Raw genomic sequence first — 20010 nt, forward strand, 5'->3', positions numbered from 1 at the left:
TTTACAAATGAGAGTTATAGAGCAGCCAGTGGACATTCTTCACCCTGAGGTGTGGGAGAAATGTACCAGAGCTCTGGCTGATGAAACTGTAGATTCTGGTAATAGGAAACATCTTAAGTCATGGGGTAAAGTTGTTAAGGCCTTGAAAAAAGCTAGACTAAAACAAGAAGCCTGGACGGCAGCAAAAAGCTGTCTGGTGGTTACCCCAAAACTAGGGGTGAGTGCTATAACACAAATTTTAGAGCCTCCAAAAGAGAGCAGCTCGGCTGAGCACAAGGGGACACAGGAGGGCGATATGCCTCCTAAAACCCCAAACCCTGAGCTGCCCTCAGAGGGACAACAGAAAGCAAGAGATTTTTGGAAAAATTTAACAGAAGAAGCTAAAAATGTAGCAAAGATAGTAAGAGGGAAAACATCCCCTGAGAGGCTTAAAGATGGCGCAGACAAAAAAGTTGTAGAGCGGGAAAAATATGTCTCTAACAAAGAACAAAAGCTGGCCTTGGAGGGTGAGCATGGTTGGGGGGATGGGAAAGAAAAGTAATGTGTAAGGAACACTGGGGGATGGGTGCAGAATGATTGGAATGCGAAGTCAGTAGAAAGGGGTGGGGGTGGAGAGCAGAGCAAAGTCTGTAGTGAGGGCCGGAGGGAAGGACGGAGCGAGAGGCGGGATGAAAGGCAGAGTGGAGGGTGGAACGAAAGGCGTGGAGAGCCAGGGGGGAGGGAACAGCCCGCCCACAGGGGTGGTAGGAGGGGCAGGAGCCCAAGAAAAAGGCACGGCAAACAGGAAGTAGCCAGCCAGTCGAGTTCCGGCTCTGATCGAGATACAAGCGATGAAGAGTCAGAACCCGACTCCTCAGAAGAGGAAACAATAAAGATAGACAAGAATACCCCCCCCCGCATTAAAAAAGAACTGAGAGAGGACACCCCTCTCACAGACTGGGGACAGATAAGAGCAGAATGTGCCACCTGGGTTGCCCCAGATGCGTTAGTGTTCCCAGTCAGGGTGTCTGATGGGGGGCAGAGGGTTTATTCACCAATAAATCCTAAAGAAGTTAAAATGCTTGTTAAAGCAGTTTCAGAAAAGGGGCTTAATTCAGCCATGGTCACCTCCCTTATCGATGGTCTTTTTGGAGGTGATGACCTGCTCCCTTTTGATATAAAACACACTTGCAGAATGTTTTTTGATGGAGCAGGGATGATTGTTTTTAAACAAGAATGGGAAGACAATTTTGCCAGATACCTAGTCCCAGTAAATGGAGCAGATCATCCACTACACGGTTCCAGCTTGCCACGGCTAATGGGCACAGACCCAGCCATGGCTACACCTCAGGCACAAGCCCAGGGTATGCGAGCCCATGAAGTTATGACAACCACTCGTGCAGCCAGAGAAGCTATTCGCTCGGCCTCTAGAGTTGTTGCTAAGCCATCACCGTGGGCTACCATAAAGCAAAAAGAGAGTGAGAGCTTTACACAATTTGTAGACCGCCTTCAGGCAGCTGTTGACTCCTCTTCCCTGCCCCCAGAGGCAAAAGGCCCAGTCATGGCAGACTGCTTACGACAGCAGTGCAATTCAACAACCAAAGAAATCCTCCGATCACTACCGGCAGGGGCAAATATTGCAGAGATGATTAAACATGTTGCTAGAGAGGAACAGGCAGTTCTGATTCAAACTGCAATCTGTGCAGCAGTTGCTAATGTGATGGCATGTTTCAAATGCGGTCAGGCAGGTCATGTTGCTGTAAATTGCAGAAAGGGGGGGGCCCCAGCAGTGCCCACCTCACAGCAGAACCAGTTTAAAGGACCATGCTGGGCTTGTGGGAAAAAGGGGCACTTTGCCAGAGAATGCAAAACCAAGGTTCAGGGAAACGGGAGGGGGAGAGGACAGCAGGGCAGCATTCAGTTCTCTCCCGCTTGGGATGTGAGGCGGCCCAGCTATGCCAATCCTGCAAGAACCGAGCTGCTCCCGAACCCATTACCCCCCCGAGAGGCAACCACTTTCATAACTCAGCCAGTTACTCAGCCAACCCTGCCTTATCTGCCTCAGGGACAGCAGGAATCACATTTGGGGAACAGGACCCCCGGGTGGCCCTGGCAGTAAGGTGTGACAACCCGCCAGTTGTATGGGGGATCTGCACTCTTTATGACACCTCAGGTGATCAAAGTATCCCCTCTGGGTCCATCAGTGTTCCTTTTCTAATTGATACTGGGGCAGATGTCACAGTCATTCCAGAGACAAATTGGCCTCCTCTCTGGAAACTAGAGGATGCCCCCATGGTGGGCGGGGTCGGAGGGCTGTCATGGGCTCGGAGAAGTGCACAGCTAATAGCCATTACACTCCACACAGAAAAAGGGCCAGAGAAAACTATTGCCCTCTTCCCATATGTCATGACAGGAATCCCAGCATTGCTGGGAAGAGATGCCCTAGCCTTGCTAAAAGCCAGGGTGACAAATTTACCCTAAGGGCCGCTGCTGTGCACCTACTGCCACCAATCAAGCTTTCTTGGAAATCATCTGACCCAGTGTGGGTCGAGCAGTGGCCCCTGTCCAAGCCTCGATTAGATGCCCTTCTTGAGTTAGTTAACCGTGAATTACAACAAGGTCATATAGAGCCATCTACTAGCCCGTGGAATACTCCTGTTTTTGTAATCCCTAAGCGATCCAGAGAAGGGTTTCGCCTCCTCCACGATTTACATGAAGTGAATAAGAAAATTCAACCCATGGGACCTGTTCAAACATTGTTACCTATGAACTCTATGGTGCCAGAAGGCCAACCCTGTGCTGTTCTTGATATCAAAGACTGTTTCTTTTCTATACCCTTACATGAAGAAGACAGGGAGAGGTTTGCTTTTTCAGTGGTGTTTCCAAACAGCCAGCGCCCTAACCTACACTTCCAGTGGAAAGTGCTGCCTCAAGGGATGGTCAACTCACCTACAATCTGTCAAATCACAGTCGACCGAGCGCTGGCACCGATCCGTCATACCAACTCGACTGCTACCATCATCCAGTACATGGACGACATCCTGATTGCTGCACCCTCGGGAGGTCAGGTAGACCAGTTAGTGTCAACAATCACAGAGACTCTAAAAGCAAATGGCTTTGAAATCGCGAGTGCAAAAATAAAAAAGGGGCCATGTGTAACCTTTTTGGGGGTGGGGATCACAGACTCTTACATATCCCCTCCCCAGATAAAGATCCGTCAAGACATTAAAACGCTCCATGACGTGCAGCAGCTGGTGGGATCCCTGCAATGGCTCCGCAACATCGTCCTAATCCCACCTGAGAAGATGACCCCCCTGTATGATCTCCTGAGAGGGAAAAATCCATGGGAACACAAAGCCCTGACAGCAGAAGCAATGAACTCTCTTGACTTTATCGAACAACAGGTATCTTTAAGTTCCCTCGCCAGGTGGAAGCCCCAGGTACCACTCGATCTGTACGTGCACTTCACAAAGGGAGGGGGGGTAGGAGCACTGGCTCAAGGCCCCCCAGAAAAAGCTCACCCGATACAGTGGATAGTCCTGGGAAAACAGACACGTGCATTTTCCCCAGGAGCTGAATATATCAGCAGCCTCATTATGAAAGGCAGAAAACTTGCCCTGAAACATCTTGGCATTGGGCCAGCCAAAATATTCCTGCCTTTCCGCAAGCAACTCTCTACACAGTCAACAGTGATGTCAGAATACCTGGCGACAGCCCTAGTCGAATTCAGCGGAGAGATTCAGTATTCTGCAAAGCCCCCTTGGACTCAGATGCTAGCTGTTGTCGACATGGACCTACCACAAAAGGTCATGGACCGGCCCCAGCCAGGACCAACGGTCTTCACAGATGCATCCTCAACAGCCTCCACTGCGGCTGCAGTGTGGCAGTCAGAAGACGAGTGGCACTGTGTCAAAGCGACTGATCGTACACTCTCCGTCCAGCAACTGGAAGTAGCAGCTGTGGTACTGGCATGTGGACTGTTCCAAACAGAGCATCTTAACATTGTAACTGATTCAATGTTTGTAGCCAAGCTTTGCCTGGCTATGTCAGGACCCAGCATATCAACATCTACAGCAGCGCTGATGCTAGAAGAAGCGCTCTCCTCTCGGAAAGGCACCATATCAGTCATCCATGTTAACAGCCACAACCCAATCAAAGGGTTCTTCCAAGTCGGCAACGACAAAGCAGATGCTGCCGCAAAAGGATTGTGGACCCTACAAGAAGCTCGTCAGCTACACGAAACCCTGCACATCGGAGCCAAAGCACTAGCAAAGAGATGTGTAATCTCAGTTGCTGATGCAAAACACGTAGTAGCTTCCTGCCCCCACTGCCAAAAGGCACTACTGTGGTCCTGTGGAATCAACCCCAGAGGCCTAAAAGCCTCAGAGATATGGCAAACAGACTTTACATTGTGCCAGCTGTTAAAACCCCGAGCATGGCTTGCAGTAACAGTGGATACGTACAGCGGAATGATTGTAGCCACGCAGCACCTGAAAACCAACTCCAAAGCAACTATCCAGCATTGGCTAACAGCCATGGCTTGGCTCGGCATCCCCAAGCAAATCAAAATGGACAATGGTGCAAATTTTATCTCAAAACCGAGCCAGGAATTTGCCTCCAAATGGGGTATCACGCTAGTGCAAGGCATCCCGTACAATAGCACAGGACAAGCCATCGTTGAGCGAGCAAACCAAACCTTGAAAGCCAAGCTAGAAGTGTTAGCAAAGTCAGAAAGCTTTACCAATTCCATTCCCCAGGCAGACCAGGCGTGCCTGCTAGCAACTGCACTGTTAGCACTGAACCAATTCCCTAGGGGAGATGAAATAAACAGTCCCTCCCAAAAACACTGGGCCACTCGAGCTCTAGAAGAGGGCCCACAGGTCATAATCAGAAATGAGTTAGGGGAGTGGGAGCAAGGTTGGAGATTAGTACTCTCAGGGCGAGGGTATGCTGCAGTGAAAAGAGATGGTAAAGTGGTGTCCACTTAAGTCAATAAAACCAGACCTTAAAAATGAAACTGACAAGAACTCTGAAGTTTTGTTTACAGGACCTGATCATTGGGCGCCCGTGTGATGTATATGCTCCACTGCCAGGAGGCAATGAACTACCAGACAACCCAAAGGCGCCCAAAACTCCTGAGCCTGTGAAACCCAAGCGACAACAACTTTTGTGTGTAATCTTGTTTTTAGCACTTGTTAACAGCGAGCAGGTTGGTGCAGAATATAACCCCCATCAACCATTCAGGTGGATCTTACGCCGTGCCTCGAATGAAGTGATCAAAGAGGTAGTCACAGCAGGCACCCCAAAGTTTTCTGTGCTCATCTGAGACATTTTCCCTGGTATTGTAACTCATAGCATCCACCCTTGCTTTGAGCTGTACCAGTCATACTGGTGCCCAGCCACCAACTCAGGCAAAGACTACTGCCATAAACCAGGGTATTGGTTCTGTGGCTATTGGGGATGCGAAACAATAGTCCTGAGTAACAGGTGGGCACCACCTAGGGCAGACGAGTTTCTGCAAGTGACCTGGGGTCCAGCAGGCTGTATGCGTCCCAGTTTTAACTCTATTAGACAAGTGTTTTATGGCTTTTATGATGACCAATCTAAAGTTTGTCATCAAATGATCATGCAGGTTCTGCAGCCAGCAGATGTGGGCTGGACCACCGGAAGAATGTGGTCAGTATTCTTGCACAAGCCTGGTAAAAATCCCGGTGAAGTAGTACAAATTATCCGGCTCCCAGTTATAATGCCTGAAGCAGTTGGCCCCAACCTTGTAGTACAGGCTGAGAACCCACGATCTAATAGTCTGTACTCGCTGCATAAGCAAGAAACTTCTCCCCAAAGATCTGAAGCCGCTGCTTTCGATTCGCTCTATAGAATGTTAGATGCCACTTTTTTACCCCTGAATCAATCCAACCCTAATGCCACAGAATCCTGCTGGCTGTGTTATGACACACAGCCCCCTTACTATGAGGCTGTGGCCCTTAATAACAGGCCACTGTGGGTCAATGCAAAAGCCCCAGTCCAGTGCCGCAGTGAGTCACCTTCTCGCAGAATCACCATCAGCCACATGACAGGGCAAGGGTTTTGCGTGGGCAAAGCCACTGTTGTTGACAAAAAAGTTTGTGCGACCACCATGCGAGTGGACAAGTCCAAGAGATGGGCAATCGCCCCCCTGTCTGGCACGTGGGTTTGCAACCGCAGTGGGCTAAGCCCTTGCATTTACACCCAAAGCTTTAATTCCTCTGTTGACTTTTGTGTGTTAGCTATTATCATCCCCAGAGTCCTATACCACTCCAAAGAAGAAGTGAACCAGTACCTTGAGTGAGCAGGCCGCCTTCAGAAAAGAGAGCTACTGACAGGACTGTCAATAGCAATGCTGCTTGGATTGGGAGCAACCGGTGTCTCCGCTCTGGTAACCCAGAGTCAGAGTCTCTCTCAGCTACAGATGACTGTAGATGAAGATCTACAGAGAATTGAGAAATCCATATCCTTTCTAGAAAAATCAGTCTCCTCACTCTCTGAAGTTGTTTTGCAAAACAGGCGAGGTCTTGACCTTCTATTCATGCAGCAAGGAGGCCTCTGCATCGCCCTGAACGAAGAGTGCTGCTTCTACGCTGACCACACCGGAGTAGTGAGAGACACCATGGCAGAGCTACGAGTCAGGCTGTCTCAACGGAAGGCAGAGAGAGAAGCCCAGCAAAACTGGTTCCAATCCTGGTTCGATCAATCTCCATGGCTGACCACCCTGGTGTCTACCCTGATTGGACCAGTTGTGATGATTTTACTTGTGCTGATCTTTGGACCATGTATTTTAAATAAGATCGTGTCTTTTGTTAAGAGCCGACTAGAAAAAGTTAACATTTTGTTTATAGAAAGGCAACAGATGTTTTAAAATATATTTAGTTATTGCATGTGCTTTATATTTACTAATGAAAGCTGTAGTATCTATTTTATAAGCTTTTAGTTTTTAGCCAAGTATAATGTACCCTATATTTTATTCAATTTTATATTATCCATTTTTAAAACTTTTATAACATAGATAAGTTAGATGAAGTGTTTAGAAATACGTATATAAAAAATAACATTAGAATTTTTAAGACTAATATACCTTATATTTTAGCAAATTAGTTATTTATAGAGAGGGGGGAATATGTTGTAGTTTAGGGCATAGCGGAGCGGAAGACACCGGGATGTAACGGGAAGCTATTAGACCCCCCTCTGTTAGGACAGCTAGGCCTTTTGTAATTAGCCAATAGCACCCAGGTGTGACGTATGTAGATGGGAGTAACACAGTGGACCCAGGTTATAAAATGTTAAGTTTCCCTGCAATAAATCGCCATATCTTGCCATCCATCACATTGATGCTGTGGAGTATGGACCGAGCAGACGTGAGTGTCTGCCGTGCTGGAGCTGATCGGGGTGCTTTTCTTGCTTGAAACTCAACATCTTATCAACTTTTAATTACAGTGATGAATTTCAGACTAGATACCATATAGTTTGTGATATTTTGGCTATTTTGTCTCTCTTTGAAGCTTTCTGAGCCACCTGTTTCTGCTCAACTGCTTCTGTAATTGTTCAGCGTGGCCTTGGAACTTTTCTTGCACTGCTTCTACTCCGAGGGTGCCCCCGCTCTCTGTGCACACCTCAGTGCTCCCCCATGTCCCCCTGGTTCGGATGGAAACCAATCTAAATTTGGTTTCTTTTCTTCCAGGGTAGTAAAGTTGGAACTTAAGTAAGATTGTAGTGTTAAAAGTGACTCCAAAAGTGAAGCAAATAGTTCCGGATGTATCACATCCTGCCATAACTGAACAGATTCTGTTCGTTTTTTCAGCGTTTGCTGTGGAATTTCTTATTATTTTCTTCTCTCTGACTCCCCCTCCCTCTCTCCAAGGGCAGCATAGATAGGAGTGCTTGCCCAGCAGTGGGAGGTAAAGGCCTCTGCCGCTGTGATGCAGGTAGAATTGCGGGGCTCACAGCCTCAGCATATCTCACTTTTTTGTTTTTTAAGGTATTAATTACAATCTGCCAAGTTTGACCGAGAGACAGAGTGTCCTTGCTCTTTTCCGTGATTGCCGTTTCCCATATCAGATCCCTTATATCCGTCCACTTCTCAACTGCAAAAAGCAGTGGGGGCACTGCCAAATGCCCGTGATAATTAGCCCATATAATGAGCATACCCAGGTCCTTATCCCTAGCTGCTTCGCCTCGTTTAAGGAGAATGATAGTAAAAGGCCTTAAAATCTTAGAAAATTCGGAGACTTAGAAAGAAAGTCAGGTTTGGAAAGCCCTGGGAAAAGCAGGCCCTGGAAATGTTAGGCCTTGTGCTTGCTAAAGACCAGGTCAACTGCACCTGTGTAGTCAGTATATGATAAATGATACAATTGTTAGATGTGATTAGATATAATTATTGTTTAGAGAACATGGGGAACCTTGTTAGGGGGCTAAGGGGGGATCACAAGAAATTCATGCTTGGGTAAAAACAATGCATACAATAGAACAATGTAAGTTTATTAATTAATATGTAAGTTGCATAATGATAGAGTATAAAATATGTTCAACTCGAAAACCCAAATCGGGTCAGATTTAGGTATGTGTACCCCTGGCACCCAGAGCTCTTTAAATAAAGAACCTTCATATAACCATTCGTGGTTACGTGTGTTCCTGAACGCTAACATTTTGGCGACCCAGATGGGACCTTGTGAGTGCTGCTGAGCGAACTCGCAACCCGATCACACTCCAGCCGGCACCGAGGGATTCTCAGGGAGCCCATCAGCCGCGACCGTCTCCGCTGCTCACAACGTCCCAGGGAGAAGAGGTGAGGTGCTTTACTTTGGTTTTGGTGCCTGCCAGTTAGATGCGGTGAAAGCTGCGCGTGGTTGGGCTAAAGGAATTCCTCTTGGTAAAGCCTAGGCGCCGTCCGTAAGACGACTGTGAAAGCGTCGCAGGTTTGGCATTTGTGGTATATTATTATAGTTATAATATGGAGAAGCTTAAAGGGATTTTGAGCAGCAGTGCTCCCATACCAGGTACTTCTCCTTTGGGGTGCTTATTAGCACATTGGAAACAAGGTAATTTTGGGGAAGAATTACATAAGGCTAAGTTGATTGATTATTGTAATAAATGGTGGCCAGGATATGTCCTGGATAGTGGAGAAATTGGCCAAAGAATGGATCTTTGCAATATAATACTATTTTACAGTTGATGTTGTTTTGTAAGCAAGAGGGAAAATGGGATGAAGTTCCGTATGTTGACTTGTTTTTCTATTTGCGAGACAAGCCAGAATGGCAAGCTGAGTGTGGATTGATGGTGGTTAAAGCATGTGTGAGTGATAAATGTGAGGTTTGTGTAAAAGAGAAATGTTTAAAACACCTGGCATTAAAAGAAAGTTTGTGTCGGGGGAACGATATGGATGTTGATTTACAGGTGGCTTTAACAGAACCGAAAGAACCTGACTCTGTCTTGTCTGCCCCCACTTCACCCAGTCTTATTACACCTAACCCTATTGCACCTAATTCTAGTCCACTTAATCCTACCTCACCCTTCCCTCTTTACCCTCCTCTCCTGCCTTCACCAGATCCTTCTTCCCCAGGAGATGATCAAAATTTAACCGTAATACAAGGAAATGTGAAAAATGCTGGGGGGGAAAATAGTAGTAATGGATGTAATGATAATAAATCAGCGACACCGGTATCTCACCGGACACGGTCTAAATTTGCCCCGGTCCTGTATAAAATGGAAAAAGACTTGGGCAGACAAAATCAGACTGTGATTGCCCCCTTGAGACAAGGAGTTGGAGTAGAGGGGCCGGTGTTTGTAAAGGTACCTTTCTCTCCTGCGGATTTAGTAATTTGGAAAGAGTCAGCTGGAACTTAGAGAGAGAATCCTGACAAAGTGGCAAGGGTGGTAAAAATGGTTATGAAAACTCAGAATCCAGATTGGGATGATATACAAGTAATATTAGATACTTTAATGGATTCTACTGAAAAAGAGATGGTGCTTAGAGCAGCCAAGGAAAGAGCGAGAGAAGACCTCAGAACTGGGTTAGTAACAGGGACTTTAGATGAGAATTTTCCTACCGAGGATCCAGGGTGGGACCCTAATATATTTAGGGATATGCGGAGACTGAAAAGATATCAAGAATGGGTTCAGATAGGGGTTCAGAATGCTGAGCCTAAAACTATGAATTGGTCTAAACTGTATGAGATAAGGCAGGAAAAGAAAGAATCCGCCACTGCATTTTTGGAAAGGCTTAAAGAAGCCGCGAGAAAATATACAGATTTGCAAATAGAAACAGAACCAGCAAAAGTTCAGCTTGCTCTTATTTTCCTTGGGCAGTCGCAAGACGATATCAGGAGAAAATTACAGAAGTTAGAAGGAGAGGAATTAAGGAATTTGGATAAATTACTTGAAGTGGCTTGGAAGGTGTACAATAGCAGAGAAAGGGAAGCTAGTAAAAAGCAGCAGCAAAATCTCTTGGCAGTATTACAAGGGAGAGAGAATTCAGGACGCGGCAAGGGTGGTCGTGGATTGGGGAGGGGTGGACTTGGCAGGGGACGAGGCGTATCAGTTTTGTCAGGATTAGGGTTAAATCAATGTGCATATTGCAAGCAGGAGGGGCATTGGAAAAAAGCATGCCCAAACAACCCGAATAACCGGTTTAACCAGGGCAATCAGTTCCAGCAGGAAGATGTTGCCAAGGCTATGGTACTAAGAGTACAGCAGCTGACTAGAATCGGAACAGAAGTCAGTACAGGAACCTTTAGTAACTATACAATTGGGAGATAAAGAAGTAAAATTCCTGGTGGATACGGGAGCTACATATTCTGTACTAAATTACCTGAAAGGGCAAATTGGGGACAAAACAACAACAATAGTTGGGGCCACAGGGAAGGAAGAGAATCGACCATTCCTGCAACCCCTAGATTTGTGTTTTGGAAACAAAGTTTTAACACATGAATTCTTATATGTGCCTGAGTGTCCAATTCCACTTTTAGGATGAGATTTATTGGCAAAACTTGATGCAGTAATAACTTTTGAGAACGGGGAACTATTAATGAAAATACCCGAATCAAAGACAGGACAAATTTTAATGATAAAAGAAAAACCTGTCCCTACTATCCCTAAGGAAGTAGAGGATGCACTAATTCCCTCTGTATGGGAAACAGATATACCGGGAAAATCTTAACTGGCACAACCAATACATGTGGAATTAAAAGATGGGGTAAAGCCTGTGCGGGTCAAACAGTATCCTATAAAACCAGAAGCACGGCAAGGAATAGTAAAGACCATTGATAAATTTTTGAAGTACCAAATTTTAGAAGAATGTGAATCAGAATTTAATACACCAATATTCCCAGTGAAGAAACCAAATGGTGGGTACAGACTAGTACAGGATTTAAGAGCAATAAATGAAATAACTAAAGATATTCACCCAGTAGTAGCTAACCCTTACACATTGCTGACATCCGTGAAAGAGAAATATAGATGGTTTACTGTAATTTATTTAAAAGATGCCTTTTTCTGCATACCTCTTGACAACGAAAGTAGGAAACTGTTTGCCTTTGAATGGGAAAATCCGGAAAATGGAAGGAAAACTCAGCTCACCTGGACATGACTCCCACAAGGATACAAGAACAGTCCAACCCTATTTGGAAGTCAGCTGGCGAAGGAACTGGAGATTTGGACCGAAAAGGGGCAAGTACCGAGAGAACAATACCTGCTGTTACAGTATGTTGATGATATACTGATAGCGATGGAAGAAAAAGCAACCTGCACAAAGGTAACGATTGAAATTCTAAATCAGCTGGGAATGGAAGGATATAAGGTGTCTAAAGGAAAGGCACAAATTGGCCAACAGACTGTGGTTTACCTGGGGTGTGAAATCTCACAAGGGCAACGTAAGCTGGGTACTAATTGTATTCAAGCTATTTGTGCTATTCCAGAGCCCCAGAACTTACATGAGCTGCGAGTTTTCCTTGGGATGACAGGGTGGTGTCGCCTGTAGATCATGGACTATGGACTAATTGCAAAACCCCTGTATGAGGCCCAGAAGATGCAGCCGTTTACCTGGGGCAAACCACAGAAGGAGGCCTTCCTCAAACTGAAGAAAGCATTGACAACTGCTCCAGCGTTAGGATTGCCTGATTTATCCAAAGACTTTCAGCTGTTTGTGCACGAAAGATCACACCTAGCTCTGGGAGTACTAACCCAGCGTTTGGGAAGCTGGAAAAGGCTGGTAGGCTACTTCTCCAAACAACTTGACGACGTGAGTACCGGATGGCCCTCATGCCTACGAGCAGTTGCAGCCACTGTGATACTGATACAAGAAGTTAGGAAACTCACGATGGGTAGACACATAGATGTCTACATGCCACGTATGGTAACCACTGTTTTAGAACAAAAGGGGGGCCATTGGCTATCTCCAAGAAGGATGATGAAATTCCAGGTAATCCTGACTGAGCAGGATGATGTCACATTAAAGACAACTAACCTTTTGAATCCAGCCTTGTTTTTAGGAACAACAACTGAAGAAGGCCCATTAGAACATGATTGTGTGGAAGTGATAGAACACACCTGTTCAGCTAGAGCAGATTTGAAAGATGTCCCACTGGAACAGGCAGACTGGGAGCTGTTTACAGATGGAAGCAGTTTTGTGGAGAACGGGACCAGATACGCTGGATATGCGGTAACAACAATAGGTGCAGTGGTGGAGGCGAAAGCCTTGCCAGCAAACACATCTGCCCAACGAGCAGAACTGGTTGCCTTAACCAGGGCATTAGAGCTGAGTGAAGGGAAGAAAGTAAATATCTGGACTGATTCAAAATATGCTTTTGGAGTGGTGCATGTACACGGGGCATTGTGGAAAGAAAGAGGACTGCTGTCTTCCCGAGGCACACACATTAAACATCAAGATGCAGTCCTACAATTGATAAAAGCAGTGCAAAAGCCGGAGCAAGTGGCAATTATGCACTGCAAAGCACACCAATCAGGAAATTCCAAGATTTGTGAAGGGAATCGAAAGGCAGACTGGACAGCACGACAGGCTGCCCGGAAAATGCAAACAACAATGGCACTGATACCTTTAAAACTTAATGTATCTCAATTTAATTTGCCTCCAAAACCGAAATATTCAGTAGAAGACGAGAAATTGGGACGTTTGCTAAATGCACAAAAGAATTCAGAAGGGTGGTATGTAACTGCACAAGGGCAAACAATGTTACCCCCCTTGATAATGAGAGAAGTTCTACAAATTAAACATAATGAATGTCATTGGGGTGCAGAGGCATTGGTAAAACTGCTAAAACAAAAGTTAATCTCAGTACGGATGCTAACAATGGCAAAATCAGTAATGTCAAAACGTGAGATCTGCTTGAAAAACAACCCGGTGGCTAGACGCCAAGCACAGCTAGGGAGGGTTAGGATGGGAATAGAACCAGGACACTATTGGCAGGTAGACTTTGTAGAACTGCCAAGGACTCGGGGATACAAATATCTGTTGGTAGGGGTTGACACATTTTCAGGATGGCCAGAAGCCCTTCCCTGTCGCACAAATCAAGCAAAGGAAACGGTTAAGTGGTTATTACAGATCATTCCCAGGTCTGGGGTACCCTTAGGGATATCATCAGATAGGGGGCCTCATTTTATAGCAACAATAGTAAAAGAAATAAGTATATGGCTGGGAATAACCTGGGACCTCCACATGCCATGGAGACCCCAATCAAGTGGACAGGTAGAGAAAATGAATCAAACACTAAAGAGGCAAATCAGTAAAATATGCCAAGAAGCCAAATTGAAGTGGCCCCAGGCTTTGCCAATAGCATTGTTAAGAATTCAGATAAAACCAAGGAGTGGAATGTCAATTAGTCCCTATGAGATATTGTATGGGAAACCATATGAATCTCCTGAACCTAACCCAAATGCACATGTCACAGGGAAACAAGAGGTATATAATTATGTTCTTTCTCTTGGGAAAACTTTAGCCCGGCTTCAGAGCACCCTCATGTGGAACAGACGGCTGACTCTCGAGAATCCAGTTCATGATATATATCCAGGAGACGAGGTGTACATTAAAAACTGGAATGAAGAACCACTGAAAGAAAAGTGGACTGGGCCCCATCAGGTACTGTTGACCACCTTCACAGCAGTGAAAGTAGCCGGTGTGGACCCCTGGATTCACTATACCCGAGTGAAGAAAATCCATTCCAGATCACAGACTGTGTAAACTGTAGGACCAACAAAGCTGCAGATAAGATGCATTTAATTGCTTTAAGAGTGTTAATAGTAGTTGCACCACTGCTCATTTTATGGTTATTGATGTCTTTGGGATGTGGAATGCAAAAAGGTCAAATAATCACTCTTCATTCTAGAATGAAGAGAGAGATGCAAGCAAAAACACAAGTGATAAAAGTTTCCAATGAAATTCGGGCTGAGAATGTGATGATTGGATTAGTTAAAGACTTTGCCAAAATACAAAACACTAGCAGAATAACTGCCTGTCTGCCAATACCGAAGGCAGCGGAAGACCCAATAAGTTGGGGGATTATAACATCAAAATTACCTAAAGTAAAAAGAAAACAAAACAATTATTTGTAAGCAAGTACCAGAGTCGAGGCAAGTAGTCAAAGAGGCCTGGAAAATAACAGAAGAGTGGATGAAGCCTCTGAGGAAACGGGATTGCATCTTAAGTCATGGCAGGGTAGGACAAATCATAGAGTGGTGGGTTGAAAACCAAGACATCGCAAATTGGGAATGTTTTTTGTCACATTATGAAAAGATTAGAAAAAACATTACAGAAACCACTCTGATATGGAAGTGTGAGGCCAAAGATAGGAAAGGTCAGATAGAGCCTTGGGACAGTGTTTGGTCCATGGGTATACTTCAAAAATTCCAATATATGGCAAGCACCCCTTGGTGTATTAAGTGGGAAGGCTCTGAGAACGAAACAGATCCAGCAGTAATGAACACTGCCACTAGTAGCCGAACAAAGGCAGACAAAGTAAGTTGGTGGGCATGTAATAAAACTTATGACTGCACTTCTGATGCCATAGAGATAAAACAAATGCCAGCTCTGGTAACAGCTTTACAAATTGGTTGTGCTTGCAGAGGTATTAAACATAAACAAGGCAAAGTGGATTACAAAATAATTGTAGGATGCACCAGGAGTACAATCCGAAGTCCAGGACCATTTGTATGGGCAACAAGTGATGGTACTTGGACAACACATTTGCCTGTAGATGGGAAAGGAAAAGAAATTAGTTTGGGCCTCCCTACCTTATGTCCTATTTGGAAAAAGTCCCCATTTAATGGAAAACATGAACTTCTGCAGATAAGAACCAGACGAGAAGTTCTAGACAATGAAAATCAGGATGACATTTGGCAAGAACCTTCTAGTGGAGTGAAATTTGGGTGGGCCCTAGAGTCCTTTCTCGGTTCTATAGCGAACTATCGGAATAGAGAAATGTTGTACAAACTTACAGGTCAGGTAGATAGACTAGCAAGAGTCACTCGGGAAGGATTTAAAGAACTAAACATACAATTACAAGCCACCACAAAAATGACTTTACAAAATCGATTGGCCTTAGACTTGCTACTCCTGAAAGAGAATGGAGTGTGTGGTTCTTTAAAGGGACAGATTGATCATTGTTGCGTCCACATCCCAAATGTAACTGAAGATGTAGAACATGACATCAATCAGTTGCAACAAATAGAGCATGAAGCACAGGAAGAGCAAAAGGATTTGACTACAAGTTGGTTAGGCAAAATCTTCAAAGGGTTAGGGTGGAATGTGAATTCATGGATTAAATCTATCATTGAGAATGTGAAAATTTATAATTTTTAGCAATTTGGTTAGTTTACAGCATCTTAAAAAGAGAAATACAGAAGAAAACGTCCTGGAACCAGATAATAAAGGCACTGACGCGAGATCTACACCCACCATCCTCCGGTTCTCCATTTCGTGACAGCATCCAGGACAATGTTTACATCAATCGAGGATTTGAAGAACACCAAGTATAAACTCAGAAACAAAGGACTGTATCAAGTGAAAATATTTGCACTTATGGTGAAGTGAAAATGCTTTCAAAGGGGGGAAATGATAGTAAAAGGCCTTAAAATCTTAGAAAATTCGGAGACTTAGAAAGAAAGTTAGGTTTGGAAAGTCCTGGGAAAAGCAGGCCCTGGAAATGTTAGGCCTTGTGCTTGCTAAAGACCAGGTCAAGCTGCACCTGTGTAGTCAGTATATGATAAATGATACAATTGTTAGATGTGATTAGATATAATTATTGTTTGGAGAACATGGGGAACCATGTTAGGGGGCTAAGGGGGGATCACAAGAAATTCATGCTTGGGTAAAAACAATGCATACAATAGAACAATGTAAGTTTATTAATTAATATGTAAGTTGCATAACGATAGAGTATAAAATATGTTCAACTCAAAAACCCAAATTGGGTCAGATTTGGTATGTGTACCCCTGACACCCAGAGCTCTTTAAATAAAGCACCTTCATATAGCCATTCGTGGTTATGTGTGTTCCTGAACGCTAACAAGAATACTCAGAAGCAGTTTTTTCGCCACCGCAAATTCCTCTTCCATGCTAGCGGCAAACAGTGGGCGGAAGGTCGCGACCCCTCTACTACGCCCCCGCACCTCGGTCTCCCCCAGCAACCTGAATTTCCACATCTAACCGCACCGCATCTCACTGCGCTCAGGTTGCCTATCTGGTACCGATCCAAGGCAGCATCTATCTGCGCTCAGATCCGCTCCACCAACCTCGGTCCAAGGCTTCGTCCCACTGTGCGCGGACGCACCAAAGCCCCCCTGCCCACAGGGTGTCCCGTTCAAGCACCAAATATTGAGAGACCGCCAGCTTTTTCACCACTCTTCACAGAAGTAAAAGTGAAGGCCGTTAATTCTATCTTTAGCACACCTTTTATAGGGTTCTACAGGGTCCGTGGGCTAAGCAAGTTACTATTGGCTAATACACACAGGTTTACATTCTTTCTCTTATACACAAGGATATTGCTTTGCTTTACTCTCTCTTCTGCAGGAAGGTTTCAAGGACTTTACCCTTTAACATCACGACTTATTTCAAAGACTGGTTTGTGCAGACAGGCCTTTACTAATATATAAAATATATCAACAGGTGTGTACACTTTAATCTTTCCTAGTAGGGTCAGTTTTTTTGCTTCTTCTATTAGGATGGCAGTTGCAGCAATTGCCTGGAGGCAAGTGGGCCACCCCCTTGCAACAGGATCTAATAATTTTGGAAGGTATACTATGGGTTTTTTCTTCTCTCCCCACTCCTGAGTTAGTACACCATATGCGGTACCTGTCTCTGTGTTAACAAATAAATGGAACTCTTTCCGGTGGTCTGGTAGGCTTAACACCGGTGCTGAAGATAGTTTGTTCTTTAAATCTTTTAGCTGTCCTTCATCTTCAGCTGTCCACTTGACTGGCTCAGGGTCTACTAGTTTTTCATAGAGAAATTTGACACTTTGGGTATGCTGATCTATCCATAATTTACAATAGCCGAATAATCCAAATAGTTTCTTTATGTCCCTCTTAGTTTTTGGGGCAGGTATGGACATCAAGCCAGCAATTCTTTCTGGGCTTAGTTTTTTAAATCCTCCAGTAATGTGTCCTAAGTAAGCTACTTCCGATTGTACAAACTGTAATTTGTTCTGAGATACTTTCAGGCCTTTGGTACCTAAGAAATTTAGAAGCTGAACACTTGTTATTTTTACTTTATCTTGCTTTTCTCCACATATTAACAGATCATCTACATATTGTAAAATCTGAACACCCTCTTCTGGAGTAAATTGTTCCAAAATACCTTCTAACGCTTGTCCAAAAAGATTAGGGGACTCAGTGAACCCCTGAGGTAAGCGTGTCCACCTCAGTTGCTGTTTCCTACCCCTCTTAGGTCACTCCCATTCAAAAGCAAACCAGTCCCTGCAATTTTCCGCTAAAGGACATGCCCAGAAGGCATCCTTCAGGTCAACAATGGTAAACCATGCATGTGTTCTTGGTATTTTACTTAGCATGGTATACGGGTTGGGTACAACTGGGTGTCTAGAAATTGTTCTTTTATTTATTTCTCTTAAATCTTGGACTAATTGATATTTTCCTTCTGTTTTCTTTATTGTTAAGATGGGAGTGTTGTGTGGGGACATGCAGGGTTCTAGAATACCTTCAGCCAAGAGGTGTTCTATTACAGGTACTAGTCCTTGTTTTCCTTCTAAAGATATTGGGTACTGTTTTACTTGGACAGGGGGGCCCTCCTTCTGCATTTCCACCTGGATCAGTGGGATGTCCAGATAGCCAAATTTTCCTTCTTGGGCCCATGCTTCCGGGTTTATCTCTTCTAAATCTTGAGTGGTTAGCTTCATGAGCTGGACTACCATTTTTCCACCTTTGGGGATAACTCCTACACCTAATTGGACCTGTAAGTCCCTGCGTAATAAGTGGCTTTCTAAATGAGGTGGATAAATGAAGACTGCAAAACACTGCCTCGAATTCCCTTTTATTTCGATGCCTTCTGCTACGAAGGCTTTGAAAGGCCTTCCTTCTGCCTCTAATACGTCACAAGTTCTTTCCCCAACTTTTATCCCTACTGGAAGCTTATTAATACTTGATCGCTCTGGTCCTGTATCTACTAAAAACTCAAATTCTTCGCTCTGGGGACCTACTTCAAAGTTTACCAAGGGCTCTTCATGATGGTCCACTGGGTCCCCCATTAGGTAGAGCTTTTGACACCCCTAACCTCTATCTCTCTCTCCCTTTAGGATTTTCTCTAGGGTGTCTTGTTCTTTTTCAATAGCTTGGTCCATTGCCAGTTTCCTACAGTCTCTTCTGAAATGCCCTACTTCTTCACAGTAGTAGCACTTTTGGTCCTCCCTGACCCTTTTGTGGGTAACCCAAAGTGGTCTAGGTTCATTCCTACCCTCCTTTGGTGGAAGTCTTGTCTCATTTCCACTTGAGTGGTTTTTATCCACCTCCCTAGCCACAGACACCATTATTCTCACCTTAGTTTTTGCTTTCTCCTCCTCTCTTCTCAGATACACCCTTAAAGCTTCCTTCAATAATTTGTTTATTCCTTTCTCTGGCCAATTTTCTAATTTCTCTAACTTTCTTCTAATGTCTGGCCAAGATTTGGTGACAAATTGCACTTGTAATAACACTTGGCCCTCAGGACTATCAGGGTCAATGTTAGAATATAATTGAAAATTTTGCCTTAGTCGATTAAGCCAAGAGGCTGGTGTTTCATCTTTCTCTTGAGTCTCATCAAATGGCAATTTGGTATTGTTTCCTCAAGGTACAGATTCTTTTATCCCTCTAACTATCAGAGATCGATAGTCTTTCATGTTTCTTCTCCCCTCTTCTTCGTCTGGGTCCCACCCAGGGTTCACTTGAGGTAGTTTACAATCCCCTGGAGGCCCCAGCTGGTTCTCCCTTTCCCAAATTCTCATGCCTGCAGCTCTGATTAACCTAACCTCCTCTGGGTTAAAGAGCATGGTCAGGATTGAATTTAGTTCTCCCCAGGTATAAATATTTGGACCCAAGAACTGGTCTATTTGATTAGACATTCCTACTGCGTCTTCTACCAGATTTCCCAGTTCTTTCTTAAAACCTCGCACTTCAGAAGCTGTCAAGGGGACATTCACGAAGCTGACTCCCCTAGCTACTCCTCCCATAGGAACTTCCCTAAGGGGAAAGATCTTTTCTACTTTTGAGATTTTAGATCGGGTCTTGCAATATGGCCCCTCTGCCGGATGTATACTAGAGGGAGAAATTGAAGAGGAGGTGGATAAACTTAGTCCCCAATTAGGAGGAGGTAGTGGTAGAGTAGCAGGAGTAGGAGAGGAAGATGAGCCCATAGCTGGAGACACAGGGAAGGGAATTGAGGAAGTTGGTAGAGGGGTTGAAGAGGGGGCTGAAGGTGTGACAGGTAGGGGTTTTGGATTTTGGGCACAGATGTTTACATTTGAGGCAGGAGATGGTGAAGGGATAACCAGGGCTGGTGGAAGG

The 20010-nt window shown here is 44.7% G+C and overlaps 1 protein-coding gene across 1 annotated transcript; it reads left to right on the forward strand.

The window, feature by feature from the left end:
* The first annotated feature begins 6544 nt into the window (after positions 1 to 6544).
* Positions 6545 to 14203, forward strand: LOC102101004 (uncharacterized). Its single transcript, XM_088061449.1, is given in 3 exon segments — positions 6545 to 6788; positions 11199 to 13136; positions 13962 to 14203. Coding segments are annotated over 3 exon segments (2424 nt in total).
* The last annotated feature ends 5807 nt before the right edge of the window (positions 14204 to 20010 follow it).

Source organism: Pseudopodoces humilis, chromosome 12 (genome assembly GCF_049639895.1).
Source record: "Pseudopodoces humilis isolate 2021_Gansu_Grassland_sample_001 chromosome 12, ASM4963989v1, whole genome shotgun sequence".
In the NCBI taxonomy this organism is placed as follows: Eukaryota; Metazoa; Chordata; class Aves; order Passeriformes; family Paridae; genus Pseudopodoces; species Pseudopodoces humilis.